Below are 26,502 nucleotides of genomic sequence, written 5' to 3'. Positions count from 1 at the left end.
ACTATTAAAATAATGATATCTTACACTTTGGGGAGTGAAATTTTGTAATAGTTTTGATTGCTATAGAGACTGGTAATGTTTCCTCTTTATCAGGCCCAGCCCTAAAATAACAGTGGGCTTTTTCTCCCCAGACATTCTTCTTTTGGCTGATGAAAAATTTGACTTCGATCTTTCACTGTCTTCTTCAAGGTAAACACATGGGTTTTCTTCCCTTGCCTTGGGCATGACCACGGTCAGTGAAGTCTTTCATTTAAATGCCAGTGTTAATAATCTTTTTCTTTTAAAATAGTGCAAATGAAGACGACGAAGTCTTTTTTGGACCTGTTGGGCATAAAGAAAGATGTATTGCTGCCAGCTTAGACTTAAATAATCAAATTCCCGAAGAGCCTCTTCTGCCAGCGTCTGAAAGCCACTTCACTTGGAGTCCTCTCACTGGGGAGAAATTTGTGGAAGTTTATAAAGAAGCTCACTTACTGGCCTTGCAGATAGAAAGCAACAGCAAAAACAAGGTGGCCCCAGCTGGCAAACCTGAAGACCCTTGGAGCCAGGGTGTGGAAAGATTCATACAGGAATCAAAATTAAAAATAAAGCTCTTTGAGAAGGGAAATGAAATGAAGAAAAGCCCCAAGTCACTTAAAAGGGAGACATACTACCTGTCAGACAGCCCCTTGAGGGGACCACCCCCCTCGGGCACCCAGCCCCCCTTGGGCGTGGCCCTGCACAGTGCTCCTGCCCAGGCCAGCCTCGCCCCAAGGCAGGGCCCACCACACTCTTCTCATTCTCCTTTGCCAGTGGAACCAAGTACCGCTCATCCTCCAAACCAGGCAGTGACTCAGAAAAAGGCCATCAGCAGATTGGTGCCACCCCGAACTTTGTCTCTTAGAGGGAAAAGCGTTCACTTGGCCACGGAGAAGGTAGACATCACCACATAACAGAACATTTGTCTGGGGAGCTAGACGCTCCCTTGCTTCTTAGGCCTCTCGGTTTATGCCCTATGATGGGCCTTTATTTGAGTTTCCATTGTATGGGGAGAAACTTGGAAATGCAGCTGCTCTGAGAGCTCAGAAGCGTAGGACTGAGAAGTCCTTGAAGAGCAGTAACCACGCGGGAGCTGGGTTTGGGGTGGATGTGGGCAGGGCTGCCTTCCTACTCTGATGACTTAAAAACACTTCCTCTTAAATTTCGTTGAAATTTTCCCTTTTTGTTTTGTTATAACACGGGACGTTCCATCCATTAGGGATTTCATTTGCATTAATAAGCAACTTCTTCTAAAAATTCCCCTCGAATTTTAGCATCTAGTCATCCTCCTTAACTGTGACTTAGTTTAGATTGCTTTCCTCCCAGGCATTAAGTGAATGAGCTGTCCTGGGAAGTGGCGGTGGACAGGTATGCCTTTGAGGTGTGGTCATCCAACCCTGGGAAGCTCAGGGTCCTAGAGGCTTGTGGGGGCAGGCACTCAGGTAGGAGAAGGTGATGTCAGATGATGGCTGCTTCCAGGTTTTCCTGATCTGGCTCTGTGCTCAGGGGAGGGGAGGCAGCAGAGAGGCCCTGGAGGTTGGAGGTTGGAGCTCCTACTATCAGAACCCAGAATTGAGCTGAGCTGAAAGTGCATCTGTCACGCAGAGAGAACCCTGGACCAAGGAGGCACGCTGGCCATCACTTCCCCTAATTAGCTGGGTTTGTTTTAACCATACAAACTCCTTTTTCTGGAGACCATTCGGATGTAAATTTCCAAGTGATGTGTCTAGAATGAGAGGAACATGGGTCTTGTGTGTAACACATGGACTCAGGGCAGGGACTTGTGTGTAACACGTAGACTCAGGCAGAGGTGTGTGTGTGTAATATGTGGACTCAGGGCAGAAGTTGTATAATTTTGGCTATTCTGGGTCCTTTTGTTTTCTGGGTACTGGGGAGTGATCTGGTGCCAGAGAGCTGAGCTTTTGGTCAGTGCAGTGTTAGCTGTACAGCTAGGCTGCATTTTGAGCTCACTTGGGAACCCCCCACCACATCCCACCTTGTGGGAAAACTCATTCACTTCTGGAATGACTCGCTGGCACACCCTCACATGTGTGAGGTCCCCTCTAGAAACGACTAGACCACTTGATTGTGCTGTTTAGAAATGTGCTCTCAAGACAGCTGCTAGGACGGCTGTAGTACGAAGAGAAACAAACAATGAAAGGATATGGAGAAACGAACCCTCCTGCACTGCTGATGGGCATGTGAAATAATGCAGCCACTGTGGAAAGCAGTTTGGCAGTTTCTGGAAAAGTTAAACATAGAATTACCATGTGACCCAGCAATTCCACACTTTGGTCTTTTCCTAAGAGAATTGAAAACATGTCCACACAAAAACCTGTGCACCAATGTCCATAGCGGCATTATTCTAATAACCAAAAAGCAGGAACAACCCAGATATCCATCAACTGATGAATGGATAAAATGTCTATCCGTACCACAAAATATTTTTGGCAACAAGGAAATTCATTACTGATACATGCTAAACATGGATGACACTAGAAACACTATGCTCAGTGAAAGAACCCAGACACAGAAGGTTTCGTACTGTATGACCCCATTTATACGAAGTGACCATAATGAGAAAATTATGTCGTAGAGACAGAGAATAGGTTAGCGGTGGACTGGACTGGGAGGTTGAGGGAATGGAGGGTGACTGCTAATGGTTGTGAGTTTCTTTTAGGGGCAAGAAAAGTGTTCTGAAATTAGATTGTGATGATGGTCGCACAACATAACATACAAAACCACTGTGGTGTACACTTTAAAATGGTGAATTTTTTGTGATGTCAGGTATATCTCAATTTGAAAAATGATGGAAAGGAAAGAGTTACCTTCATCTTTACGACTTTATGAACTTCTCTTTCCTCTCATTGAACTCTCTGTGGATTAGTTCCGTGAATGCCCTTGTACCTAAATGTCTGGAATTTATTCTTTGTTTGACTCTGACGGCCAAAGAAAAATGGCTTTCAGTACTAGACAAAGAAGAGTGATTGCAACTGAGCAGCCTCTCCAGTAGAGGGAACGACCATTTAATGAGTGATTCCTTTCTGTGCAGCATTTTGAAATTTGTGTAACTAGAACCAGTTTCCTCATTATCCTTACGTAAGGGTCCTGACTGAGGAATAGCTTTAGAGGCTCTCGCTCCTGTAATCATCTGTCTTGATCCTTTTTACCCTGTCTTTAATGAGGAAGCAGACTCCATCATCACTTTTGTCTGGTGATTTGGTAGAGGAAGTGAGCCGCTGTGTTCCCTTCGGTCTCGTTGCTGAACGAGGAGCATTTTTAGCGTTGGGAGGATAGATGGTGCCTGCAGTTGCGTTAAGTTGAAGCCTTCGTGTGTCTGTACATTCTTAAAAACCAGACAGTTCTCACATTTAAATTGAAAATCTTTCAGCTTACGAAAGAGATACCAGCTAATCCCTGCAGTATGAAAACCCTAAATGAAAAGGAATCCCACAGGGACGTGCGCCCTGACAAGCCCAGCACTGCCCAGGATGTCACCAGCCTGCCAGCCAATGGAAGCTACTTGGTCCAAGGCAAGCGATCGCTCCCCGTTCCAAGCAAGGTGGGTTGGCTGGGGCCGCAGCGGGGCTGTGGCTTATGAGTGAAGGGAAATAAGGTGGCAGCTTTGTATGCATGGGATGTGTCTTTTGATAAAAATCAGGGTTAGGAAAGTTGAAAATATGATCCCATGAGAAGTGGCTTGTCGAGATGCAAAGAACGGGCCTGGCGTGTGCTGCCGGCTGGCTTCTGGCCTCTGCCACTGGGAGCTGTGTGAGTTGCAAAGAGTCAAATTCTCTGAGCATGAGTTTGTCTGTGATGGCAGAGATGCTCTCTGCTCCCCTCACAGGGTCCTTGAGCAGATGAGATGGGACGTCAGCGCATTAAACACTGCAGCTCCTCACAGGCAGAGAGGCTACCGCCCACATCTCTGCCATTTATTTTCCCGCATTGGTGGTCAAACTGGGCTGTGTATACTTCTTGAAATTGCCAAAATCTGGGCCCTGCAGCTACTGACTCAGCAGGCCTGGGTTGGGCCCCAAAATCTGCATTGCAGCAAGCTCCCCAGGTGTTTCTCATGCAGGACTTTGAAGATTACACTTTGAGAAGTACTGCTCAACCTTTTTCTTCTTTAAATTCAAGATGATAATTATTAAAAACTGCTTTAAAACTCTTTTGCAGAAATAAGTAATGGGTACATAATGAAATCTTTGATGACTCTGGTTTTTAACGTTTTGTTCCAGTTGGGGCTGAAGAAAACCCTTGTAAAACCACCTGGTTGTGCTGGCAGTCTTGCAAGAAAGTCCTCGTCGTCGGGCAGTGTTTCGTGCGTGACGTCCAGTGCGTGTGCTTCTCCAGCAGCAGGCAAAGGTAAGGCCGGCCAGCATCTGTGGGCTCAGACCACGCCTAGCCAGCTGAGGCCTTGAATGCTGTCCATTCCTCTGAGACTTTTCACAGAACCACTTAGGGTCAGCAGAAGCTTCTGGAAGGCTTGCTGTGTCTGGGCGGGGGGAGACTGCGGACCCCTCAAGGTGCTTCCGCTGCTCTGAGGAGAGGCATGCTAAGATAGGCGTTTTTAGTTTAGGGTGGCCCAGGCAGTCACACAGGAGGCGAACGCTCCAAGTGCCTTGCGGACACAGACAGGCGCTGAGACCAGCTGCAGCGGAGATGTAATCAGGCACAGGTTTTTAGATGGGGCTGTTGGAGATGACTTAGGGCATATGACCCTTGTGACTCCTGCACGTTTGTTTAAATCCACATGCCCAAACCCTTTTAAATCCAGGCTACCTTTTAATCTTACCAAGCCAAGGATGCCATCTGGTGGTAAAGAAAAGAAGCCTTCATAGGCTGGAGGGAGAGGCGTTGTTTCCTGCTCTTAAGGACCAAGCCCTCTTCACATTCTCTTTGCTCTGTAGACTGCCTGCAGTCCAGGCAGCGTGCTGTAGGTTGTGTTCGCTAAATGTGAGAAGTGTGAACTCTGGAGTCAGCCTGATCTGACTGGGAATCCTGACTGCCACCTGGCGATTAAGAGAACTTAGGTTGTTTCCATATCTTTACAAACCGAGGGGACCGTGCCACCCTTGCAGTGTTCTTGTGGGCGCTGGAAGAACTGCGCTAAGTGCCAGTCACGTCTCTGGCACATGGCACGTGTTTGGTGAAAGGAAGGAAGTTCCTTTACGTTAGGTGTTGTGAGTGTGCTTTGCTGTGTTAGTTCATGGCATCAGCACTGTTTTCGTTTGTGATTTCTACATTCCTACCTCTGGGAAAGGTTGAGACAGATTGCATGGGGCTTCTGGTATGTGTATATTCCTCTGTCGTCCATAGCAGAATCACTGGGGTTGGATATGATAGTGTGTGGGGAGGAACACTGTAAGACTGTTAGGCACTGAAGAATATGAGCTGTGGCATTAGGCATTCTCTTAGTTTTCTTTAAGAATCTTTTACCAGATTGACTTAACGTATAGGGTATATCGGCAGCTGAGTATTTTCACCCTAGTTTATCTGCTACTCTGTTTTAAGTAGCACTCATAATCGATATGACCCAACCTCCCTGTAATTTAAGGGAACCAAGCAGTAATGATTGTGTCTTCTCTCCCTGTCGCCTTCTCACCTCCCTGACTGAACAGGTGGGGCAGGACTAGACGCTCCTCTCCTGTCCTCTCAGCACGGGTAGACTTCTGCTGCTGACGTCGGCAGTGAAGCTCGGAGAGCTTGGGTTCATGTGTACTTATGTGCATCTTTGTCACTGTGTCCGAATTAGCTCCTTAGAACACACCCAGCTAACCCTGAGGGACCTGGGGTGTCCTGGGTGTGAGGTGTTGCCTGGTGGACACAGAGAATATTGTTCCCATGTCATAGATTTTTCTTACGTGGAAATCATCATGATGGAAATAATTTTTCTCCACTTGAAAACATTTTAACGTAGATCTGCTAAGGATAGTATATCTTGGAGGCGTTTGTTAAATAACTTCATAATTTAAAAATAACATAAGCTTGAGTGATAACCAGATTTTGTGTGTCTCCTCTTTCAGCTAAATCAAGTGAACTTCCAAGTATTTCTGCAGATAGTTCCCGGCCTCTGTCATACACCAGCCAGTTAGGCAGAACGGGACCTGCCATGTCACGGCCATCTCTGCAGCCTGGCCCTGCCGGTGTGTCCTGCAGGCAAAGCAAGTGGGCCGAGGTTGCTGAGTTGACAGCTCTTGCCCAACCCCAGACTCCAGAGCAGGGAGGCCCAAGGCCAACCTCTCATTCCAGTCTGTCACAGTCTTCTCAACGGAATACAACTGGGAGTACAAGAGGACGAGATTCCTTTCTGAATTCCAAGACAGTGGTTATGCCTACTCCTACAAATCGATTTAAAATTCCTAAGTTTTCTACTGGTAAGTAATGGATAAATTTTAGTGTGTTTTTAAAATATTGAAGAAATTATATTTAAAGTTAAAAAAATTATTAGCTTTGGTAATGGTGATTTCTTCACTTTCTTTTTTCTTAAAGCACTTTAAATGTCTTCTGGCTCATGTTGTTTTGGAGGAGAAGTCAGTGGTTTTCTTATCCTACATTCGCTCCCCTCCGTATAACATATCATTTGTTCTCTGGCTGCTCTTCAGTTTTCTCTTATTTTCAGCATTTTGATGTAGCTTTCTTCGTGTTTATCTTGCTTGGGAGTCCTTGAGCTTTTTTGATCTGTGGGTTAATATTTTTAATCAAATCTGGGAAAAATGTGGCCATTATTTATTCAAATATTTTTTCTTGCTTCCTCTCATTTCCTGGGACTCTAATTAAATGTGTTATAGGGCATTAAAGCTCTGTTCTGTTTTTTTCCAGACTCTTGTCTTCTGCTTTAGTTTGGATAGTTTCTGCTGTCATGTCTTCAAGTTCACGTATCTTTTCTTCTGCAGTATGTCTAATCTGCTGTTAAGCCCATCCAGTTAATTTTTCATTTCTGACATTGTAATGTCCCCATTTTTGTCCTTGTGCTGTTTATGTTTTCCTTTAAATTCTTGAACATACTTATAATGATTGTTTTAAAGTCTGTTTCTTCTTCTAATTCCATCTTCCCTGTCATTTTAGGGTCTGTTTCTCTTGACTAATTTTTTCCTGGTTATGGTCACATTTTCCTATTTCTTCACATGTTTAATTTTTTATTGCCCTCTAGACTTTGTAAATTTTTTTTTTTCTGAGGAAGATTAGCCCTGATCTAGCATCTGCTGCCAGTCCTCCTCTTTTTGCTGAGGAAGACTGACCTTGAGCTAACATCTGAGCTCATCTTCCTCTACTTTCTACGTGGGACGCCTGCCACAGCATGGCTTGCCAAGCAGTGCCATGTCCACACCCAGGATCTGAACCAGTGAACCCTAGGCCCCCAAAGCGGAACGTGTACACTTAACCACTGCGCCACCGGGCCAGCCCCAGGACATTGTAAATTTTACATTTTTGAACGTCTGGATTTGGTGTCTTTGAGAAGCTGAATTTTGCTTTGGCAGGCAGTTAAGTTTGCCAGTCAACTTGACCCTTTTGAGGCTTCTTTTTAAGCTTTGATGGGCGGGTCCTGAATAGCCTTTACTCTTGGGACACTCCAGCCCTGTCATTCACATGTGGCCTTTCCAAGTCCCTACTAGTGTGCCATGTGTTCACAAGGTCTCCACTCTGGCTGGTGGGACGTGAGTGTTTCCCAGCCCTTGTGAGCAATGGCGGTTTTCCCAGCAGTTGTTCTTGTCTTGGCCTTTCAGAATCCCGCCCTGCATGTGTGCTGCTGCTTACTGTGCAGTGGACACAGGGTCCCTGTCAGACTGCTAGAGCTCCTTCTCTCTGTAGCTCCCTCCTCCCTAGTACTCTGCCCCTCAAATTCCACCTTCCACAGCCTCCTGGGACCCTGGTCACTGTCTCCTCAAATCAGTGAGACTGCCCAGCTCCCCTTGGGCTCTTGCCACCTGCCCCAGCATTCTGACAGGGCCACCAGGCAGAGAGCCCAGCATGGTGTCTGGCAGGTAGTGGGTGGGTGTTTGGTCACAGTTAATTAGTCTAATAAATTTGTAAACACAGAAAATTGTGCAGAGCTGATTTAAGGGAGAGGGTAGTTCTGGCCTCCTCCCTCAAGTTGATGGTTTCTAGGTGGCTTGAATATTTTGAGGTTAGCAGCATTGCCAGCAAGTACAGTTGGCCTTTAATGCCAGAAAACCTCATTCTGAGTTACTGCTCATGTAAAGGTGAGCCATTTTATTGAGTGTCTTCCAGCACTAGGCACTCTTTTAGGTGCAGGGACTGTAATGATAAGACAGATTCTACTCTCATGGAATTTACATTTCAATAGTAAAAGATAAGAAATGTTATCAAATGAGTATACTTTGAGATCATAACTATAATGAAGCGAATGAAGGATGATGATATATGAATAAAGAGGTTGATGTCATAGTGACTGGTGTGTGTAGGGAAGAGTTTAGGTAGAGGGGTCCTTACACCTAAGATGGTCAGTGAAGGGCTCCCCTCAGGAGGTGACATGGAGTTGAGGTCTGAACCTTGGGAAGAAAGGAGGCAGCCATTAGAAAAGCCAGAAGGAGAACATTCCAGGCAGGAAATGGCAAGTGCAAATGTACTGAGGCAGAAAGATGCTTGACAAATTCTGGAAATGGCACAAAGGTAGGAATGTAGTTATTGTAGTTAGGATGAGATTCTGACATAAGCCCAAAGTAACATTGATTTTAATCAAGACAGATGTTTACTTCCCTCTCACGTAAAGTCTGGGTAGACATTCCAGAGCTGGTATGGCGTCTTCCATCTTGTTTCGCCATGATTAGCTTCTTTCCCTCATGGTCTGGTATGGCTGCACCAGCTCCTGCCCTCATACCTACCAGCAGGAAAGATGGAATAGGTGAAGAAGAGCAAATCTCTACCTTTCAAGGAGACTTACTGAAAGTCGTGCAAGCCACTTCCGTTTATGTCATTACTCAGGACTTAGGTGACCACACTTACCCACAAGGGATGCCAAGACATGCTTTTTAATCTTATACCCAGCTAAAATTTCTTAGTAAGACAAAGAGGAGAGTGGATAGTAGAAAAAAACTCGCAACCTCAGTTAGTGAACGAGAGGAAGAATAACAAGAGATGAAGACAGGCCAGCTCGTGTTGTGTCTTGTGACTGTAGAATGGCTCTCCCTGTGATCTCAGCACAGGAGGAAGTACTTAAGAAGGTTTTAAGCAGGGAAGAACAGGTCCTGGTGGGCAAGGGTGGCAGCAGAGAGAACCACATGGAAGCCTTGCCGGGATCTGGACAAGAGATTCTGGTGGTGGTGGAGAAAGTGAGGACGGGCTCCAACCCGGGAGGCGTTCTGGCAGCCTAGGGTGGGATGTGGCGGCATGGCGGGGGCTCAAGAGCAGCTCTGAGGTTTTGGCGGGGGCCCCTGGGTGCTCCCCCTCGTAGTGATGGGAGGCCTGGCGGGAGCACAGCTCCCGGGCAGAGTGCTCTGGTCCAGTCTGGACCTGCTGAGTCCGAGGTGCCTCCGGTGCTGCAGTGGGTGGTGCTGAGCAGGCAGGGCGTGTATGAGTTTGGACTTCAGAGGAGAAGTCATGCTTGGAGATGAAATGTGGGTTTCCACGGTTGTCTTCCCACAGATGGCAGCTGTCCCCCTGCTGTGGAGCCGCAGGACTTCTCTCTGCTGCCCGGACTGTGCCTGATGGCTCCTCCGGCTCTAACGTTTGCATTCTCGCTTTAGCAACTAGTCCTTGTTTCTTTGCAACATTAGGGACAGGGCCTTTCCTCATTCATCCTGGGCCCCACTGTTCCACAGCTCAGTGCTGGTGAGGCTACGGGAGTGAGCACAGCGCTCAGAACATGCAGCTCTGCAATTGTGTGGCGTCTCGCTTGCTCTGTGACTCAGAGCACTTATAACCATAAGTTATAACCATAAGTGTGACCCCAGCTGTCATCACAGAGACATGGGGACAATGAATAGAGCCCTGCAGGGGAGCTTTCGTGTACAACTTTCTGAAAATATTGCAGAGACAAGTACTGTCATTTATTGTGACTCTGTGTGCTGCCTGGGGGCCACACAAAGCATGGAGACCCAGAATGACTTGTCTCTACAGTAGTAGAAGCTCCGTAGATGGAACCCCACCTTCAACACTTCAGGAGGAAGTAATTTCCAGCGTAGGATCCTGACCCTGGACTAGCCATTGGTCAATTGTGAGGGTAAAATAAAGATATTTTAATAATGTAAAATTTCATAAAAATAGTTACCCTCCCATGCATCCTTTGGGAGCTCCGGAAGAGTGCTCCAACAAGATGAAGGAGAAAACAATAAAGAGGGGGATACAGGATTCCTGAAAGAGGGAACCTATCACGGGGGGTGAGAGGGGCTCCTGGGGTGAGGGTAGAGGCCAGCACAGTCTCAGAGAGGGCTCCATGAAACCTGTGGGCTCAGGGCCCCGAGCTGGGTAACTGCGTGGAAGATACTCCCAAAGACAGAGGTTGTGGAACATGTAGTCACAGGGACCCCTTTGACCCCCACACCCACCATAAGAAACAAACAAAAAAATGGAGGCAGTTATTAAGATCTCAAGGTCGGGGCAGGGTGGGAGCCCCGGAAAGGAGATATACCATTTGGCTCAGCTGTGCATGTTTGCAGTCCACTGTCAACATCGACGGCCAGGTGAACCGTATAGGGCGGTGGCTGGGGACTGAGGGAGTTAGGTTCTTGTGACATCTGATGTTTTTGAGAAATGAAGAAGTAGCTGCAAATGTAATTTAGAATCATGAAGGGAAATACACAAGAAACAGCAAGTTGGAAGTAGGGCGGGTGTGGCAGGAGACTGCTGTTTGTCTCTCTTAAGATTTTTACCCTTTTTTTTTTTGGTGGATGAGTCACTTTGATAAGGTCAGTTTTGAACAGAATAAGAGATGGGAAGTGGAGATAAGCATGTGGCAACAGCTCCTTTGAGGAGGTTTCGCTTTGAAGAGGTGCAGAGACATGGGACAGTAGTGGGGAGGGAGGAAAGGGCAAGGGCAGGGGCGGGTTTGTTCACAATGGGAAGGGTCCAGAGAGCGGTTGCCTGCAGGAGCAGTGTCCGGGATCATGCCTGGCTGCCTCAGAGCATCTGCTGCAAAGGGGTCTCAGAGCACCAGCCCCACCTTCTCCTTGGGGCCTGGGGTAGGGGCTCTGGGGACAGCTCTCTGTCTATGGCTTCCAAGAGATAGCAAGATGTTGCCTGGGCGTCCTGGCACCTGTGGCTTTGGGGGCCCCAGAGTGAGTTTGTGGATTGGTTCCCATGGAGCCAGTGTTGTAAGGGAACTAACTGTGGGACTGCAATCTGGGGCCTGCACTGGGCCGTGCTCAGCCCTCCCAGCCTGCTCGTCATCACCTTGTGATCAGATGAGATCATACACGTGGAAATGCTTGTCCACCACAAGACTGCATGTAATTAATGTAGCATCTTATGATTATCTTAGTGATGTCCTTGTTCAGGAAAATGGAAGCATTGGTGGGCTTTGTGGGGCTCTCTTGGGAACCTGACCACATTAGTCTTGCTTCTGTGGGCGAGTGTCTAGCAAATTCAGGTGTCCCACAGGTAGATGTGATTTGGTTATGCTGAGCACTGCCTTCTCTTCGGTACCCTTAAAATCATGCTCCGTTCCTGTCTGGGGATAAGTAGCCATCGGTTGCCTGCTAAAGCCCTTCCTGGGGTGGGTCCCCTGGAGAAAGGACGTGTCCCCTCACACTCCTGGGCCCGGCAAGTTTTCCCTGTGGACTTGTCTGACCTTTGTCTCCTGTCTGTGCTATCTTCACTGCAACTTGGGAGAATGGAGACATTTAGAGGAGAATTGCCCGTTTGGTGAAGAGCCCCAAACAATGGACTTATCACTTGATCCATGTTTGACTGCACACTTACTCTCTCATCTCAGGTGAACCCCCAGGCAGTGCAACACCAAAGTTCTCTCGGGCGCAGAGGCCACAGTCCTGCACGTCAGTGGGGAGGTAATGAGTCGATCTGCTTCCTTTCTTTTAATGTTACTATGAAAACTAACTAACACATCTGCTAACTTCTTAAAGGGCCTTCTCAAGTATGTGGTGGCCACGTGGGTCTGCCCTTAGCCCCAGTCTCTTGCAGCACCACTTTTTTTTTTTTTTAATATCCATTGCAGTTTACCATAGCCACAGACTTGCCTCCTGTGGTGTAGACGCTGATCCTCAGCCCTGAGCCGGGGCATTTCTGTAGCCAGGCCACACAGCAGGAATGCCTTCACAGCAGTTGCAAGTGCCCAGCCCACCCCCAAAGTTCTGATTTGGTTGGCCTGGGGTGGAGCCAGCATCTGTAGGGTCTGAAAGGTGACTCTGTGCTGGGTGAAGACCCCTGGCGTGGTGCAGTTATTCAGACTAGAGTTTGAATCCCAGATCTACCACTTCCTGTTCTAGATCTAGTGCAAGTCATTGGATGTTCCTGGCCTTGTTTTCTCATCTGTCCGGGGGGGTGGTACCAAACACAGCACAGCAGATCCTGCAGACAGTAAAGAAACACACATGCGTGAGGCCTAGGCTGGGGCTGGAGTTGCTCAAACAAATGGCAGCCTCCTCCCCTTAACTGTCCTCCTGCTGCCACCGTTTACTGCCACCTGCCGAGGTCAGAGGGCTGCTTCATCCACACATGTGGCCCTTTCTGATGGCCAGGTCCCAGCCCGGCTCTCTGAGGACTCTGTCACAGTGGAGGGACCCTGCCCACTGCTACTCAGTCCTGTGCATAGCAACTGGGGGTGAAGGCGGAAGTGAGGACACTCAGACCCACGGGAGCAGTGTTTCCAGGGCTGAGACCTGGTGTGTGGCCAGCGTGGGAGCCCTGCTTTGAACCTTGCAGGGATAGGATGGGCAAGACAAGCCCTGGGCTCAGGCTCCGGAGCAGGGGCCCTAATCCTGGCTCTGCCCTGGACCAGCCTGGGCCGTCTGTGGCTCTTTCCACGACTCTGGGCTTTCCTTTACTTGTATGTGAACTGAGGAGGCGCTTCACGGGGTTGACCAGTGCTTTCCCTTACAGCCTTAGCCATACTGGATTCCTTCCCTTCCACGCACAGTGGGTCAGAGCAAACCCCCAGCCAGACAGCCACTCACCACCTTGCTTTAGCTCTCTGTGCCCCGGCTTTCTCACCTGTATGTGAGGAAATAGCTCCTACCTCCCAGGGTGGCTTCGAGGATTACATTTGTTTATATTTTTATTTATTTTCACTGGAGTTTGTTCTGGAGCTGCCAGTGCTCAGCAATAAAGGACGCAGGGTAGTGATTCCAGAACTTTGCAGAGTGGCAGCTGGACTGTATAGCACCCCTCCCTTCTGCCTGTGCTCCTGGAGTGATGCTATTTTTCAGTTAAAGTTTGTTTTCAGACTCTTTCTGAAGAGCATAAAAGGCTGTCCTTGTCGGATGACAGAACTGATAGGTGATCCCCAGACCTCCTGTGGGCTCCACATTGATAGGATGTCCTGACATGTTTGTAACCATTGGCTTTGCTCAGCCTCTCTTCTTTATCAACAACAACAATAAAACAAACTGACAGTTGGGCAAGATTCTGGGCAGTCGAAGCCATGGGTGTTTTTGCCAGGGCTGGAAGGAGAGATGCATGCGAAACAAGCACCAGGGGCCCTGACTTACTCTTTGCATTCACATTTGACTCAGGCAGCCTTCAACCTGGGGATGAATGAACACACAGTGACACCTCCTTGTCCACTCCCTTGCCCAGCCAGACCCCGCTGTGTGTCTGGACTTCGTTATGGAAACATTTATCCCATCAAAAGGTGACTTAGATCTCTTCTGAACCTCCCATGAAGTATGCTTTCGTGGTCCCTCCCGGAAAGTGCAGGAACGTTTGATTGGAACCTGTGAGGCTAGGGGAAGCCTCGCCTATTGAGGAACGGAAGCCCATGTCAGGGTTTCCCTGGGGGATTGGCAGCAGCTCTGAGTCCCTGCCCTCACTGCAGCCCCTCCTTGTCTGAGAACAGAGCTCCAACAGGTTTTGCTGGCTTGAATCTTTTATGTTGAAACCGTAGAACTTTCCACTGCATTAACAGATTGACTGAATCCTTAGATTCCTTTAAGGTCATCTCTGTTAAGGACTCCAATTTGTCTTTCCAGGGTGACTGTCCATAGCACTCCTGCGAGACGCTCCTCAGGGCCAGCCTCACAAAGCCTTTTAAGCAGTGTGAGGACCCCCGTGAGGACGAGACGCATGTCAGCATTGCCCACACCTGTTGGCTGTCGACTCTCTGGACTCCCATTGGTGACCCCTAAAACCGTGCCCAGGCCCCTGGCTTCTCCCCTGTGCATGTCTGCTCGGCATCTTTCTTCTGAGCCCCGGAAAAAGTCTGCAGTGAGGTAAGAGATAAAGGTTGCAGTAAGTGTGTCTCACGTTCATGAACCCTCAAGTGCTCCCTGTGTTGGAAAGGCTGCCTCGTCTGGCACTTAGAGTCACTTGTCAGGACACAGCCGGGCTGGTTTCTCACCCCTTCTCAGCGACAGAGACTGGAGCCTGAGCCCCCGCGCTGTTGTGGATTCTCTGAAAGGAAGAGAAGGCACTGGCTTTCTCATTCGTCATATTTATTATCATCTACTGTCGTATCCTGGGTTTGGGCTGGAGGGCTGGGCAAGCGAGGGAAAAAGCCTGAACCTGAGTACAGTTGTGTGCCGCGTGACGACGTCTTGGTCACTGACGGGCCGTGGATACGACCGTGGTCCCGTAGGATGAGTACCACAGAGCCTAGGTGTGGATAGGCTGTACCATCCGGGTTTGTGGGAGCACAGTCTGTGGTGTTCACACGATGAGGAAATCGCCTCACGATGCGTTTCTCAGGACGTGTCCCCGTCATTAAGCAACACGTGGCTGTACACTGGATGGATGAGGGCTCTCACTGGGAGGAGCCCTCTGGGTGGAGCTGCACAGGAAGGTGCGTTCGCGTCGGCACTCCGAGATCTAGTGCTGCCCTTGCGGCTGGGCCCTGAGGAGAGTGCTGCAGCCTGCGCTCCAGGGTCCCTGTCAGGGCTGCCGACGCTCAGGCTTTCTGAGACGCAGGCTCTGGGTTCGCTGCAGTGCCCGCTCTCTCCCGTCTCCCACTCTCTGTCACTTCACTCCAGCCACACTGTCCCTTCGCCCTACCTCCGACAGGTCTGTCCTTGCTGTCCTGTCCCTGGTCCTGGCGGAGCTGTCCCCTCCCCATAACTGAAGTTCACGTTCAGGGGCCGAACTCAGTGGCCTTTCTGGGAAACCCCGCTCTGTACTCAGTCCCTGTGTTCTGTTTCCTGCTTTGTTTTCTCAGAGTGTCTCTCTCCTTCTCGCTACCTGAACAAGGTATGTATTTGTTTACTTGACTGTCGTCTGATGCTCCGTCAGCACAGAAGCTCCCTAACAGCTGGGGCATTCTCTGCCAGACTCGTCACCATGTCCTCAGAGTTGAGAACGAGCTCCTGGCATGTAGTGGTGCTCAGGAAGTATTTATGAGAGGAGTCACCTATGTGGACTCTGCTGTTGGTCACTAGCTTCCCTGTGAGGCAGGTTTAACGGGCGAAGCGAAGACAGCGGGCTTTTGGTTTTCTCACTGGGCCACAGCCGAGCTTTGGGAGAGGCTGGGGGATTCTGGGAATGCAAGGACCTTACGTTGACCCCTCTTTTCCACTTCAATTCCAATTCCACTTCTGGTCTGATGCTTCTGAGCCAGGCAGCTTCTGAGGCTCCAGGCACTAGGGCGAGTGAGGCCTGGACTCTGGGGTTCCTGTGGAGTGGACAGGGGGCTCCCCTGCCTATGGATGAGGCCAGCATTAGGAGCCCCTAAAGCTACGGATTCTGGAAAGAGTAGCCCACATATCTGTGGATCCTGGGTCGTGGGTGGGAAGGTTATGACGGCCTCATCTTTCCAACCCCAAGAGGCCGCTACAGACTCTGGTGGACAGGCAGCGTCCTCTTCCGTCCACGAGGCTGTGAGATACAGGCCAGCAGGGAGCAGGGGACTTCTCTGCCTGCATTGCCCGATGCAGAGGCCGCTAGCCACGTGTAGCTGTTTAAATTCTAGTTAATTAAGATTAAATAAGATTCAAAATTCAGAATTGAATTTTTGAACCTCACTTGCACTAGCCACATTTCAAGTGCTCGGTAGCTACATGTGGCCCAATGGCTACCGTACTGGACGGCACAGATACTGAACATTGCTGCCTTATCCACTGGGGACGGCTTCTGCTCCTTGGAGGGGACAGCATTCTGCTTCCCATCACTTGTGACACTGCCACTACTTGGGGGTGTCCAGTAACTGACCTGAGTCCCAGTGGGCTGACTTTCCCCTGTCTGTGCCCCTTAGCCCCAAATGGCAGTGGGGAGAAGTCAGAAATAAACAAGATCGTAGTGAGAAGACAGACGTGAACAGAGAGGGAAGGTTAAAGGTGTTCTCAGGAAATGTGGCCAGCAACTCTCTGACAGTGAATTTGAAAACCTGATGAAATGATTTCCTAAAAATACGTTATCTAAATTAACCCAGGGAAAAGGGGAAGTGTGAATTAAGCCATGGTTGGAGCTTAGAAAGGTGATTAAAGATTGAATCTGGCTCAGATGAGGTCACAGCTGAGTGGTATGTAACCTTTAAAAATCTAATTTTTAAAGTTAACTGTTTCAGGCTATAGATAAATAAGGGTGGAAAGTTCTATAATTCATTTTAATAGCTAAACCTATAGCTAATGGTAACACCTAAAAAAGGCAAACTGGAGACTGGTTTCACTTATGTATGTAGATATTAAAAAAAAAAAAAACAGGGGCCGGCTGGTGGCGCAGCAGTTAAGTTCACACGTTCTGCTTCGGTGGCCCGGGGTTCGCCAGTTGGGATCCTGGGTGCAGACATGGCACCGCTTGGCAAGCCATGCTGTGATAGGCATCCCACATATAAAGTAGAGGAAGATGGGCACGGATGTTAGCTCAGGGCCAGTCTTCCTCAGGAAAAAGAGGAGGATTGGCAGCAGATGTTAGCTCAGGGCTGATCTTCCTCAAAAAAAAAATCCCAGGGGCTAAGGGGCACAGACAGGGGAAAGTCAGCCCACTGGGACTCAGGTCAGTTACTGGACACCCCCAAGTAGTGGCACTGTCACAACTGATGGGAAGCAGAATGCCCATCTTACATCATGGAGAAAGAAATCCCAGATAAATTAGAGACTTAAATATAAAACACAAGAAAAGAATTAGAAGGAAAAATAGGAGATTGTGTGAATAATTACAGGGCAGGAGACTTTAATCACAGCTGAAAACGTAGCAAAGATGAAGAAAAGATAGCCATATTTAACAGTGTAAAAATGAAAAACTTCTTTTTTTTTTTCCTTTTTTCTTCCCAAAGCCCCCAGGTACATAGTTGTGTATTCTTAGTTGTGAGTCCTTCTAGTTGTGGTATGTGGGATGCTGCCTCAGTGTGGTTCAATGAGCGGTGCCATGTCTGCGCCCAGGATTCCAACCGACGAAACCCTGGGCCGCCTGCAGCGGAGCGTGCGAACTTAACTACTCAGCCACGGGGCTGGCCCCTTCTGTCTTTATTTATGGCTAAAATTACCATAAATGAAATTAGACAAATGGTTGAATATAAAAAAAATGGGCAAAGAATCTGAATAAGCTCAAATGGTTAACGACATCTGTGAAGACACCCAAATTCATTCTTGTCAGGGAAATGCCCATTACAGAAGCCGGGGGACAGCTCTTTGTAGATCCTCAGTGTTCCTACTAGCTGGTGAGGGTGTGGGGAGAGGCATCCTGGAACACGGCTGCAGGAATGGGAATTGTGATGGTGCGTGTCAGAGAGCCATTTATCAACATCTGTTACAGTTCAATGACGCAGACCTCCGATCCAGCGATCCTGCTACAGGAGTGAGACTACAGTTCGTGTACAGAGATGCCCCTAGCGGCAGGGTTTCTAGTGGCAAAGACTGGAAGTAAACAACCATTTAGGTAGCTGGTAAGAGGCATGAGTCAGCATTGTACCAGCTGACTTGGAGGGGTTTCATAAGGAATCCCTGAGAGAGAAAAGATGCAGAAGAGGGTGTGGAACATGATCCCATTTCTGTAGAAGAAACAATGGCTGAGAAAAAAGTCGTCTGTGTGTAAATATATATCTACCAGCAATAGGTGTTGACCGTGTATATGTCTATTTAGTTCTATGAAAATAGAGAAGACTGTGGAAGAAGAAAATGCTCAGATGGGAGACTGGGCCCCCTGGCGGAGTGGTTAAGTTCACATGCTCTGCTTCAGTGGCTGCGGTTCACTGGTTCAGATCCCAAGCATGGACCATGGACCTATGCACCGCTCGTCAAACCATGCTGTGGCGGCGTCCCACATACAAATAAAAATAGATTGGCACAGACGTTAGCTCAAGGCGAATCTTCCTTACCGAAAAAATGCTCGGATACATGTGACATGGGGAAGAGGGAATGTCAAACAGAAAGGAAGACAAACAAGACTCAGTGTATAAATAGTCATGGTGACCTGTTTAGGTATGTTGTATGTTTTTAAATGTAAATAGAGAAAAAAATTCTATTTTCAGATTGTTGTAAAGCCTTTAAAATATTAAAAAGAAAATACAGTGTATTCCCTATGTAATTCAGTTTTGAGCGATCAGGTGTTGAGGGCCCACCGGGCGGCCGGCTCTGTCCTGGGTCTGGAGGCGCAGCAGGAAGCAGGCAGACAGGCCACCCAGGTGTTCCCTGCACCGTCTAGTAGGAACACAATCCTCAAAGGAGTGTCTGCACGGGAGATGCGTACCGTGGGGGACAGCCTCCGCTGTGGGCACCAGGGAATCCAGACCTGCCTGGGCGCGCAGGCCAGGCCTCCTGAAGAAGCAGCAGGAGGAGGCGCCATTCCAGGCCGGTGGAGCAGCCCTCGGGCTCAGCCAGGGCTGGGAGAGGGGAGCTCACCTAGGAACCGGGAGAAGCTGTGTGGTTCGCTGCACGTGGATGGAGGCGGAACTCCTGCTCATGGCCCTCGCTCCTTTCCTGCTATTTAATAACCTTAAGGAAAAGGGGATAAAATGGGCACATGTTGATAGCAGACTGGTAAAATTTTAGAGCTGATAGGAACCTCAGAAATCATTCTGTCCTCCTGATGGAGCTGGAACCAGAGCCAGGATGCCCTCCAGTGTATGATGCTTCTCCAGAAATAACACGGCCAAGCAAACTAGCGTTTTACAGAAATTTCCTTACAAGAGTTTCCTTTTTTTCCTCGTGCAGAATTTCACCAATGAGGGAGAGCCAGAGCAAGGCTGCTTCTGGGTGCTCAGACTTATCATCTGATGGGAGTTTTTCTCCTCCGTCTGCTGTGCCGCAGGCACTTAGCTTTTCTCCAGAAAAGAGTGATTTTACTTTTTCAAAAAGTGTCACCACAGAAGCAGTGCTGGCGGAGGCACAGGCGCCTGAAGATGCACCCCTCAGTGAGGTAAGGAGACAGGCGGCTCACTCCCGTTAGCCTGGTGAAGGGCCACTGCCCTGAAAGCCGAGTGGTGACTCAGGACCACGGCCCCAGAATTGCCTCGACAGGACTTCATGCTGTGACCCTGGGCCTCCAGTGCCAGCTGTGCCAAAGAGGAAGTCAGGCCCTCTGGCTTCCCGAGGAGAAAAAGTCCACACCTTGCCCTTGCACTTGACCACGGAGAGGGCCGGGGTTCCAAGGACGGGACGTGGGAAGCCCGGCAGCAGTGAGGGGTTAGTGGGCTCCAGTGTTGGCTGCTGACAGCAGGGAGGTGGGTGGGCGTGAAGCATGGCCAAGAGGAGAGAACTCAGTCAGTATGTGCTCCCCACCAAGGGCCTAGCCCAGCCCTCTTCCTTGCGTTTCCAAACTGTTAGCCACCTGGGGACATAAGCAGAGCCTGCGGTCCCCAGGATGGTTGACAGAAAGGTGCTAGACCCGCCTTTAAGTCTTGTGCTGTTGTCTAGGCTGTTCTCGTGGATATCCAGCTGGATCAACTTGTCATCACTCCGAAAGCTGAAAGCGCACCCCTCCTCGACCTCCCTCTCATCGACCTTTGCAGTACTCCAGGAGCGAGCTTGGCTCTGGGCTCCGAAAGTAGACCTCTGATCGACCTCCTGACAAACACTCCGGACGTGAGCAGAAGCGCTGTGTCGAAGCCTCTCCACGAGGTGGGGCAGGTGAGGAGCAGCAGGACGCCCTTTTGGCTTCGCCTTCGGTGGCCTCAGTTCTGGGTTTATTCCTCAACCCCGGGATATCATGGTGACCCTGGAGAGAGGCCACTGAGGCTTCTAAGGGCACCATGTCTAAGGGCATGCCTCATCTTTGTTGGTGAGAGCTCAAAGTTCAGGTCGCACCGAGGGATGCTGCCTGGGCACCCGGGAGCTCTCGGAAGGCAGGGGTCACGTCGTTTCCAGCCCAGTGTCCCCCAGGCCTACGGTGCGATGAGCAGCACAAATGTTTGAGAAGCTCGACTCTTCAGTATGTGCATTTTCTCCATCCAATCTTAGACGAGACAGTCAAGATTTCAGTGTGCCTGAGCCGGGCTTGCTGAGTTGCTATGGTGCCAAGCCACGGCGGGGATGGCTTGCGGGCAGCCCAGCCTGCAGTGAACAAGGTCCTGTGGTGTTTATGGGCTGTGAAGGGGCAACAGGGACCTCTGCTCACCTCCTGTCGCTTCTCTCTTGCAGCTGATAGACTTGGCCTCTCCTCTGATCCAGCTGAGTCCCGAGGCTAACAAGGAAAACATGGACTCGCCGCTTCTCAAGTTCTGAGTAGAACAGAAGCCTCCGCATTTTATTCTTTGTTGCGAGAACAGTCAGTCCTAACTTAGAAATGAATTGTAGGATAAATTGTTTTGGAAAAATTAAAAAGGAAAACAAACCTAAGTCAAATGACTGTGCCTGAGGGACTGGGGGGTGGTTTGCCCACCTGAGGTCACTACTGCCCGCATCGTCCGTCCTCGCTGCCCTGCCAGGCTGGGATGCCGAGTGGAAGTTGCTCCAAATGGAGAAGTTTGTTTTGGAATTTTTGTAAGTAAAATAGCAAGTGACTATTTTTAAAATTAAGTTTGTATGACAAGTTAAATATTCTAGATTTACATTGTAAAATAAATGACAATGAATTAAAGCACATCTTGATTTGTAAGATGACCTTGATTTTCAGAAATGCATAGCTATTATCACTCTTATCAGGACGCAAGATTTATATTATCCAAACTGTAATTCTAAATTTAGTGTGAATACTGTGACAGCATGGATGGACCTTGAGGGCATTATGCCAAGTGAAATGAGTCAGACTGAGAAAGACAGATACTGTATCATCTCACTTATATGTGGAATCTAAATAAAGAAAAAAAATGGACTTATAGATACAGAGAACAGATTGATGGTTGCGGGGGGTAGGGGTAGGTGAAATGGGTGAAGGGGGTCAAAAGGTACAAACTGCCAGTTATAAAATAAGTAAGTCATGGGGATGTAATGAAAAAAAATTGGTGTGAATAAAACTTGGATTAAATGCAGTTGCCAGGCCCTACCCCCCAGACCTGGGGCAGGCCTAGTAACCTGCATTTTCAGTGGGCTCCCAGGTGGTTCAGGTGCCATGGGCCACAGAGCACGCCTGGAGAAGAGGCTGCTCCAGGGAGGTGGGGGTGCAGAATGGAAAGAGAAGGCAGGAGATGAGGAGGGCCTTCTCTGAGTGCTGAGGTGAGGGCCGTGTCTGAGGGCGGGCTCTTCGGCTGCTGGAAGCAGGAGACTCTGGTGGAGGCTGCAGGAAACAGCGGGGCCTAAGGGCCACTGGTAAGCGGATTCTCTGCCTGAAGCCATTCTAATTTAATATTTTTAAAAAACTAGCTGGCCTGGGGGCTGGCCCTGTGGCCGAGTGGTTAAGTTCGCGCGCTCCGCTGCAGGCGGCCCAGTGTTTCGTTGGTTCGAATCCTGGGCGCGGACATGGCACTGCTCGTCAGACCATGCTGAGGCAGCGTCCCACATGCCACAACTAGAAGAACCCACAACGAAGAATGCACAACTATGTACCGGGGGGCTTTGGGGAGAAAAAGGAAAAAATAAAATCTTTAAAAAAAAAAAAATAAAAAAAAACTAGCTGGCCTGAAAGCCATGATCTGTTTAGATATCTCCTTATCTAACGGGGGAATTTCTCAGTCTTAGTTCAGGGGCCTCAGAGCAGGCAGTAGAAAAGCTGCTAATTGGACCGCTTTGGGGGCTCCCATCCGGTGTTCCCTGCACGAGACCAGGGAACCTTGGTCTCCAAAGGGCTGAGGGCAGAGAGCTGGTTGGGCTGTGCATTTAACCTTGATTAATGTCTTGATGTAGAGCACCATTTGGAATGGTGTCTCTTGTGTTATCAAGAGGAGACAGCATTGCTGTGCCTGTGGATAAAAGCTGGAAATTTGAAGGCAGAAATGCTTGAAAGTACCAGCTTATAGCTGGGGTATCCTGAGTAAACTAGCGGTCAGACTCTGCAAACAAGGCTCCTTGCTCTAGGAAGCACCTCCTGGCTCACTGGAGCAGAGAGCCTGCAGGAGTCACAGCAGTCTGCTCCTCTTCCTCTTTTCTCTATTCCAGTAGGCAGCATGGAAGTCTAGAATCCAGTATTAGCACCGCAAGGTCCTCAAATGTCTGGTGTGGCCCCTCATTTCATAGTGGAAGAACCAAAACCGGGAATTAATTCATGCAACAAATATTTACAGAGACTCTCCTATGGGCAGACTGCATTTCTGCCAGGGGCACGGGTGCAAAGCTCATGCATCCCTACCTTCGGGGGCTTAACGTCTAGTGTGAGAGAGGGACGCCTGGGGGCTCGAGCTGGGCCTTTGGCCTTTGCCTGCTCTCTGGTTTTTCTCATCTGGTGCCCCTCCCCTCCCCCAGGTGCCTTGGGAGCAGCCAGGCTCTCCTTGGGGTCCAGGTGCACCATCCAATCTACAAGTGTCCCCAGGCAGGACAGGAGTAATCTGACTTGTAATTTTCTTCAGACACGGGTGAAGGACTCGAGGAGCACGAGTTGGGTGAAGCAGCGCCTCCCACGCCGTGTGCATCGTCCCCTTTCCTTCCTGGTCTGCTCTCTCTGACAAGCGTCACCCAAGCTCTTTTCCTCTTCTGGCCCCGGGGCCCTAAGCCCACCACACGGAGGGCTCCGTGTGAGAAACTGCACACCACGGACTGGAGACTGAGGTGCTTCTGGAGCTGCGTGAGGGGCAGGCCACTTTCTCTGCACAATCGTGTGATCCACCTTGGCTGCCGCTAGAGGGCCACCCTTCCAGGTTTAAGAGATCCAACTTCACATGATTTTTGCAATATTTCATTAATTTCCTGGTGCAAATGTCTTCACATTTACTTCTCTGGAATCCACATACCTTACATCGCCGTTGGCAGGCACCACTTAGGATGTCACTGTCTTTGCTATCACCTGCTCCATCCATGGACCTGGATTATACACAGTGGTTAATGACTTGGAGCTACACAGTAGCTAAAATACCATATATTTAACTGAAAAGTAGCAGAAAACATGTTGCCAATGTATCATGTTTCAGCCACTTTGTGGGTTGGTTGCGGCATACCTAAACCTGAAGTCCTTTGCTTGGGCAGGAAAACTAGACCTCGCCCTAATCTTGTATCAAACTGCCACACCCAGCAAGGGCATGGTCCTATAGACTGAGCCAAAGAATCCAGTGACATCAGCCTGGCTATGGCCACAGCCTCGAGTAAACGTTCACCACTAAATCTGCCAGAGGCCAGATACTGGGTTTACTCATCTCTTTTGGGAAATGCAAGATGAAACTGCTACCCTTGTTGAGTGTTCTTCTAATAGTTTCTGAAAAAGCATCATTCTTCTGTTTCCCCACAGGGGCCCTGCCACCTTCCCTCCTGTGGGGAGCCCACCCCGTGCCTGCTCTTGGCACCAGTGGCCATGACTCTCCAGTTGGCAGTTCCTGTTTCTCTTCTCAGAAATGGAGAGTTGGAGCCTTCCTCATTTCACTCAAGATCCTTACAAGTCCTGTTCTCAGGGAAATGGCTTGCCTTAGTAATTATCCATGTTTAAACATTTATGTTGCAGGAGAGGAAGAGGAATCCTCTACCCACTCTAGGTCCTTCTGGCTCAGCTACTAATTAAATTGACAGGAGATAGAATAACAGGAGAAAAGCAAGTTTAATGACATGTATACATGAGAGAAACCCAGGAATACTGAGCAACTCAGCCATCTGGCAAAAGCTGCCGCCTCAAATATTATTTTCAGCTAAAGGCAAAGGAGGATGTTGGGGGTAGTGGTTTGGGATTTCAGAGGGGAGGAAGACTATTTACATGGAGATGGAAATGCAAATGTTTGTTAAACAAGTTTTACTGGGCCAAAAATGGGCTTGTTGGTGCCTTTCTATCACACCTATTTTACATTATACTATAGCTGTCTTGTGGCATTAGCTCCTTCCTGGAACAGGCCTTCCATGTTAAATTCTTTTAGGCAGTTTGGAGGAAGGTCAAATAGTCTTCCTGAGTCTTCTGAGCCTTTATTGTGTTCAGCTCAAAATAATCCACATACTAGAGTGGCGCATCTTTTTTTTCTTTTTTTTTTTGAGGAAGCTTAGCCCTGAGCTAACTTACTGCCAATCCTCTTTTTGCTGAGGAAGACTGGCCCTGAGCTAACATCCGTGCCCATCTTCCTCTACTTTATATGTGGGACGCCTGCCACAGCATGGCGTGCCAAGCGGTGCCATGTCCGCCCCGGGATCTAAGCAGGAGAACCCTGGGCCGCCGAGAAGTGGAACGTGCACACTTAACTGCTGCTCCCCCTGGCCAGCCCCCTAGAGTGGCACATCTTGAGGCGGCCTGCCCTGAACCCTGGACATTGATGATGTCCACTGTTGACCTTTTAAGAAACTGATTTTATTTATTTTTTTTTTAAATTTTTTTTTAAAGATTTTATTTTTTCCTTTTTCTCCCCAAAGCCCCCCCAGTACGTAGTTGTATATTCTTCGTTGTGGGCCCTTCTAGTTGTGGTATGTGGGACGCTGCCTCAGCATGGTTTGATGAGCAGTGCCATGTCCGTGCCCAGGATTCGAACCAATGAAACACTGGGCCGCCTGCAGCGGAGCGCATGAACTTAACCACTCGGCTACGGGGCCAGCCCCAAGAAACTGATTTTAATGCCAAGCTTTGGTGTGGGCCTGACTTCAAAACCATCTGGTGGTATTTTCTCCCCTGCAGTTTTCAAACCATGGTTCAGATCCTACCTGAAATCAATTTAGTGGACTATACCAGCAGTTTTAAAAAGCAAAAAAGAATAAAATGAAAAATAAGATTATATGGCACATATAACAGTAAGGACTGTTTTGAGATGCATTCTTTTTATACTTATGTGCGTAGGTGGGTGTGCACTCTGGGCCACCCTGTAAAATGTGACACTGTCGGTTGCAGTCTCTGATTTGAAGCATGCCTGTATCTGGCACATGCGGGTCGTAGCTCCTGGCGTCAAACCAAATCTCGCCGTCCTCGGACCCCGGCAGCACTCTTGGTCTGTGTGTGTCATCCCTGGCCTCAGCACTCCACTGACAGCCATGTCCTTGCTCTCCCAGCCTCTTGGTGGGTCAGTCACTGGACCTCCAGCCCACTCTGCTCTATCGCAGTCTCCTATCCAGGCCTCTTCCTTTGGTTTCATTTGCGCCCTCCTACCTTCCCATAGTCATCTTTTAGGCCCAGCAAATGTTTCCAAGTTCTGCTGTTTCCATCATCCAAAAATCTCCCATCTGTCATTTGCCAGGCTCCCCCAGGCATGCATTCACTCGCTCATTCACTCAGGAACAGCCACATCTCCAGTCTGATGGCACCAAGGCACCTCAGTTCCTCCTGTATGGGAGAACGACAATTCCTCTCCCCTCTAGGTCCTTCTGGCGGGTCTAAGAATTAAATTGACAGGAGACAGAACAACAGGAGAAAATCAAAGAAAGTTTAATAACACGTATACATGGGAGAAACCCAGGAGAACGAGTAACTTGCCAGAATGGCTGAAGCCACCACTGTAAATACCATCTTCAGCGAAAGACAAAGGAGGGTGTTGGGGGTAGTGGTTTGGGACTTCAAAGGGGAGGGAGACAATTTATATGGAGATGGAAATGCAAATACTTGATAAACATGTGTTCCCAGGCCATCTATAGACAATGCAACCAGAGAAACGGAACTTTAATAAAAATGGGCTTGCTGGTGCCTTCCTGTCCACCCCACCTTGCTTCCATTATACTAGAGTTATCCATGGTATTAGTTCCGTTGACGAAAATAATCCATAACCAATCTATAAATGAAAATTTGGGTGAGTTTAGTTTGAGCTAAAATGTGAGGACCATGGCCCATGGCCTTCCTTCCCAAAGGAAGAAAGGGCACCAAAGAAGTGGAGTGCACAGAGTGGTTATATACCCCCAAAGAGGATGTTTCACATATGATTGAAATGTCCCTTTTACAATAATCACAAGACTGCTCTGTCGGCACAGCGATTGATGGACACAGCAGGGTGGCACGTCTGCTGTCTCA

General features: G+C 48.9%; 1 protein-coding gene across 1 annotated transcript in view; it reads left to right on the top strand.

Annotated features, from left to right (window-relative positions):
- GTSE1 (G2 and S-phase expressed 1) overlaps window positions 1-21,237 on the top strand; it is a 29,182-nt gene extending 7,945 nt beyond the window's left edge. The window contains exons 3-12 of the mRNA XM_046646009.1: window positions 132-189; window positions 290-914; window positions 3,410-3,580; window positions 4,260-4,386; window positions 6,048-6,398; window positions 11,915-11,987; window positions 14,127-14,366; window positions 19,233-19,437; window positions 19,935-20,147; window positions 20,658-21,237. Coding sequence (XP_046501965.1) covers window positions 132-189; window positions 290-914; window positions 3,410-3,580; window positions 4,260-4,386; window positions 6,048-6,398; window positions 11,915-11,987; window positions 14,127-14,366; window positions 19,233-19,437; window positions 19,935-20,147; window positions 20,658-20,741 — 2,147 coding nt within the window. The 3' untranslated portion in view covers window positions 20,742-21,237. The remainder of the gene's footprint in view (window positions 1-131; window positions 190-289; window positions 915-3,409; window positions 3,581-4,259; window positions 4,387-6,047; window positions 6,399-11,914; window positions 11,988-14,126; window positions 14,367-19,232; window positions 19,438-19,934; window positions 20,148-20,657) is intronic.
- The last annotated feature ends 5,265 nt before the right edge of the window (window positions 21,238-26,502 follow it).

This window comes from Equus quagga, chromosome 19 (genome assembly GCF_021613505.1).
Source record: "Equus quagga isolate Etosha38 chromosome 19, UCLA_HA_Equagga_1.0, whole genome shotgun sequence".
Classification (NCBI taxonomy): domain Eukaryota; kingdom Metazoa; phylum Chordata; class Mammalia; order Perissodactyla; family Equidae; genus Equus; species Equus quagga.
This window is presented reverse-complemented; position numbering and strand designations above follow the sequence as displayed.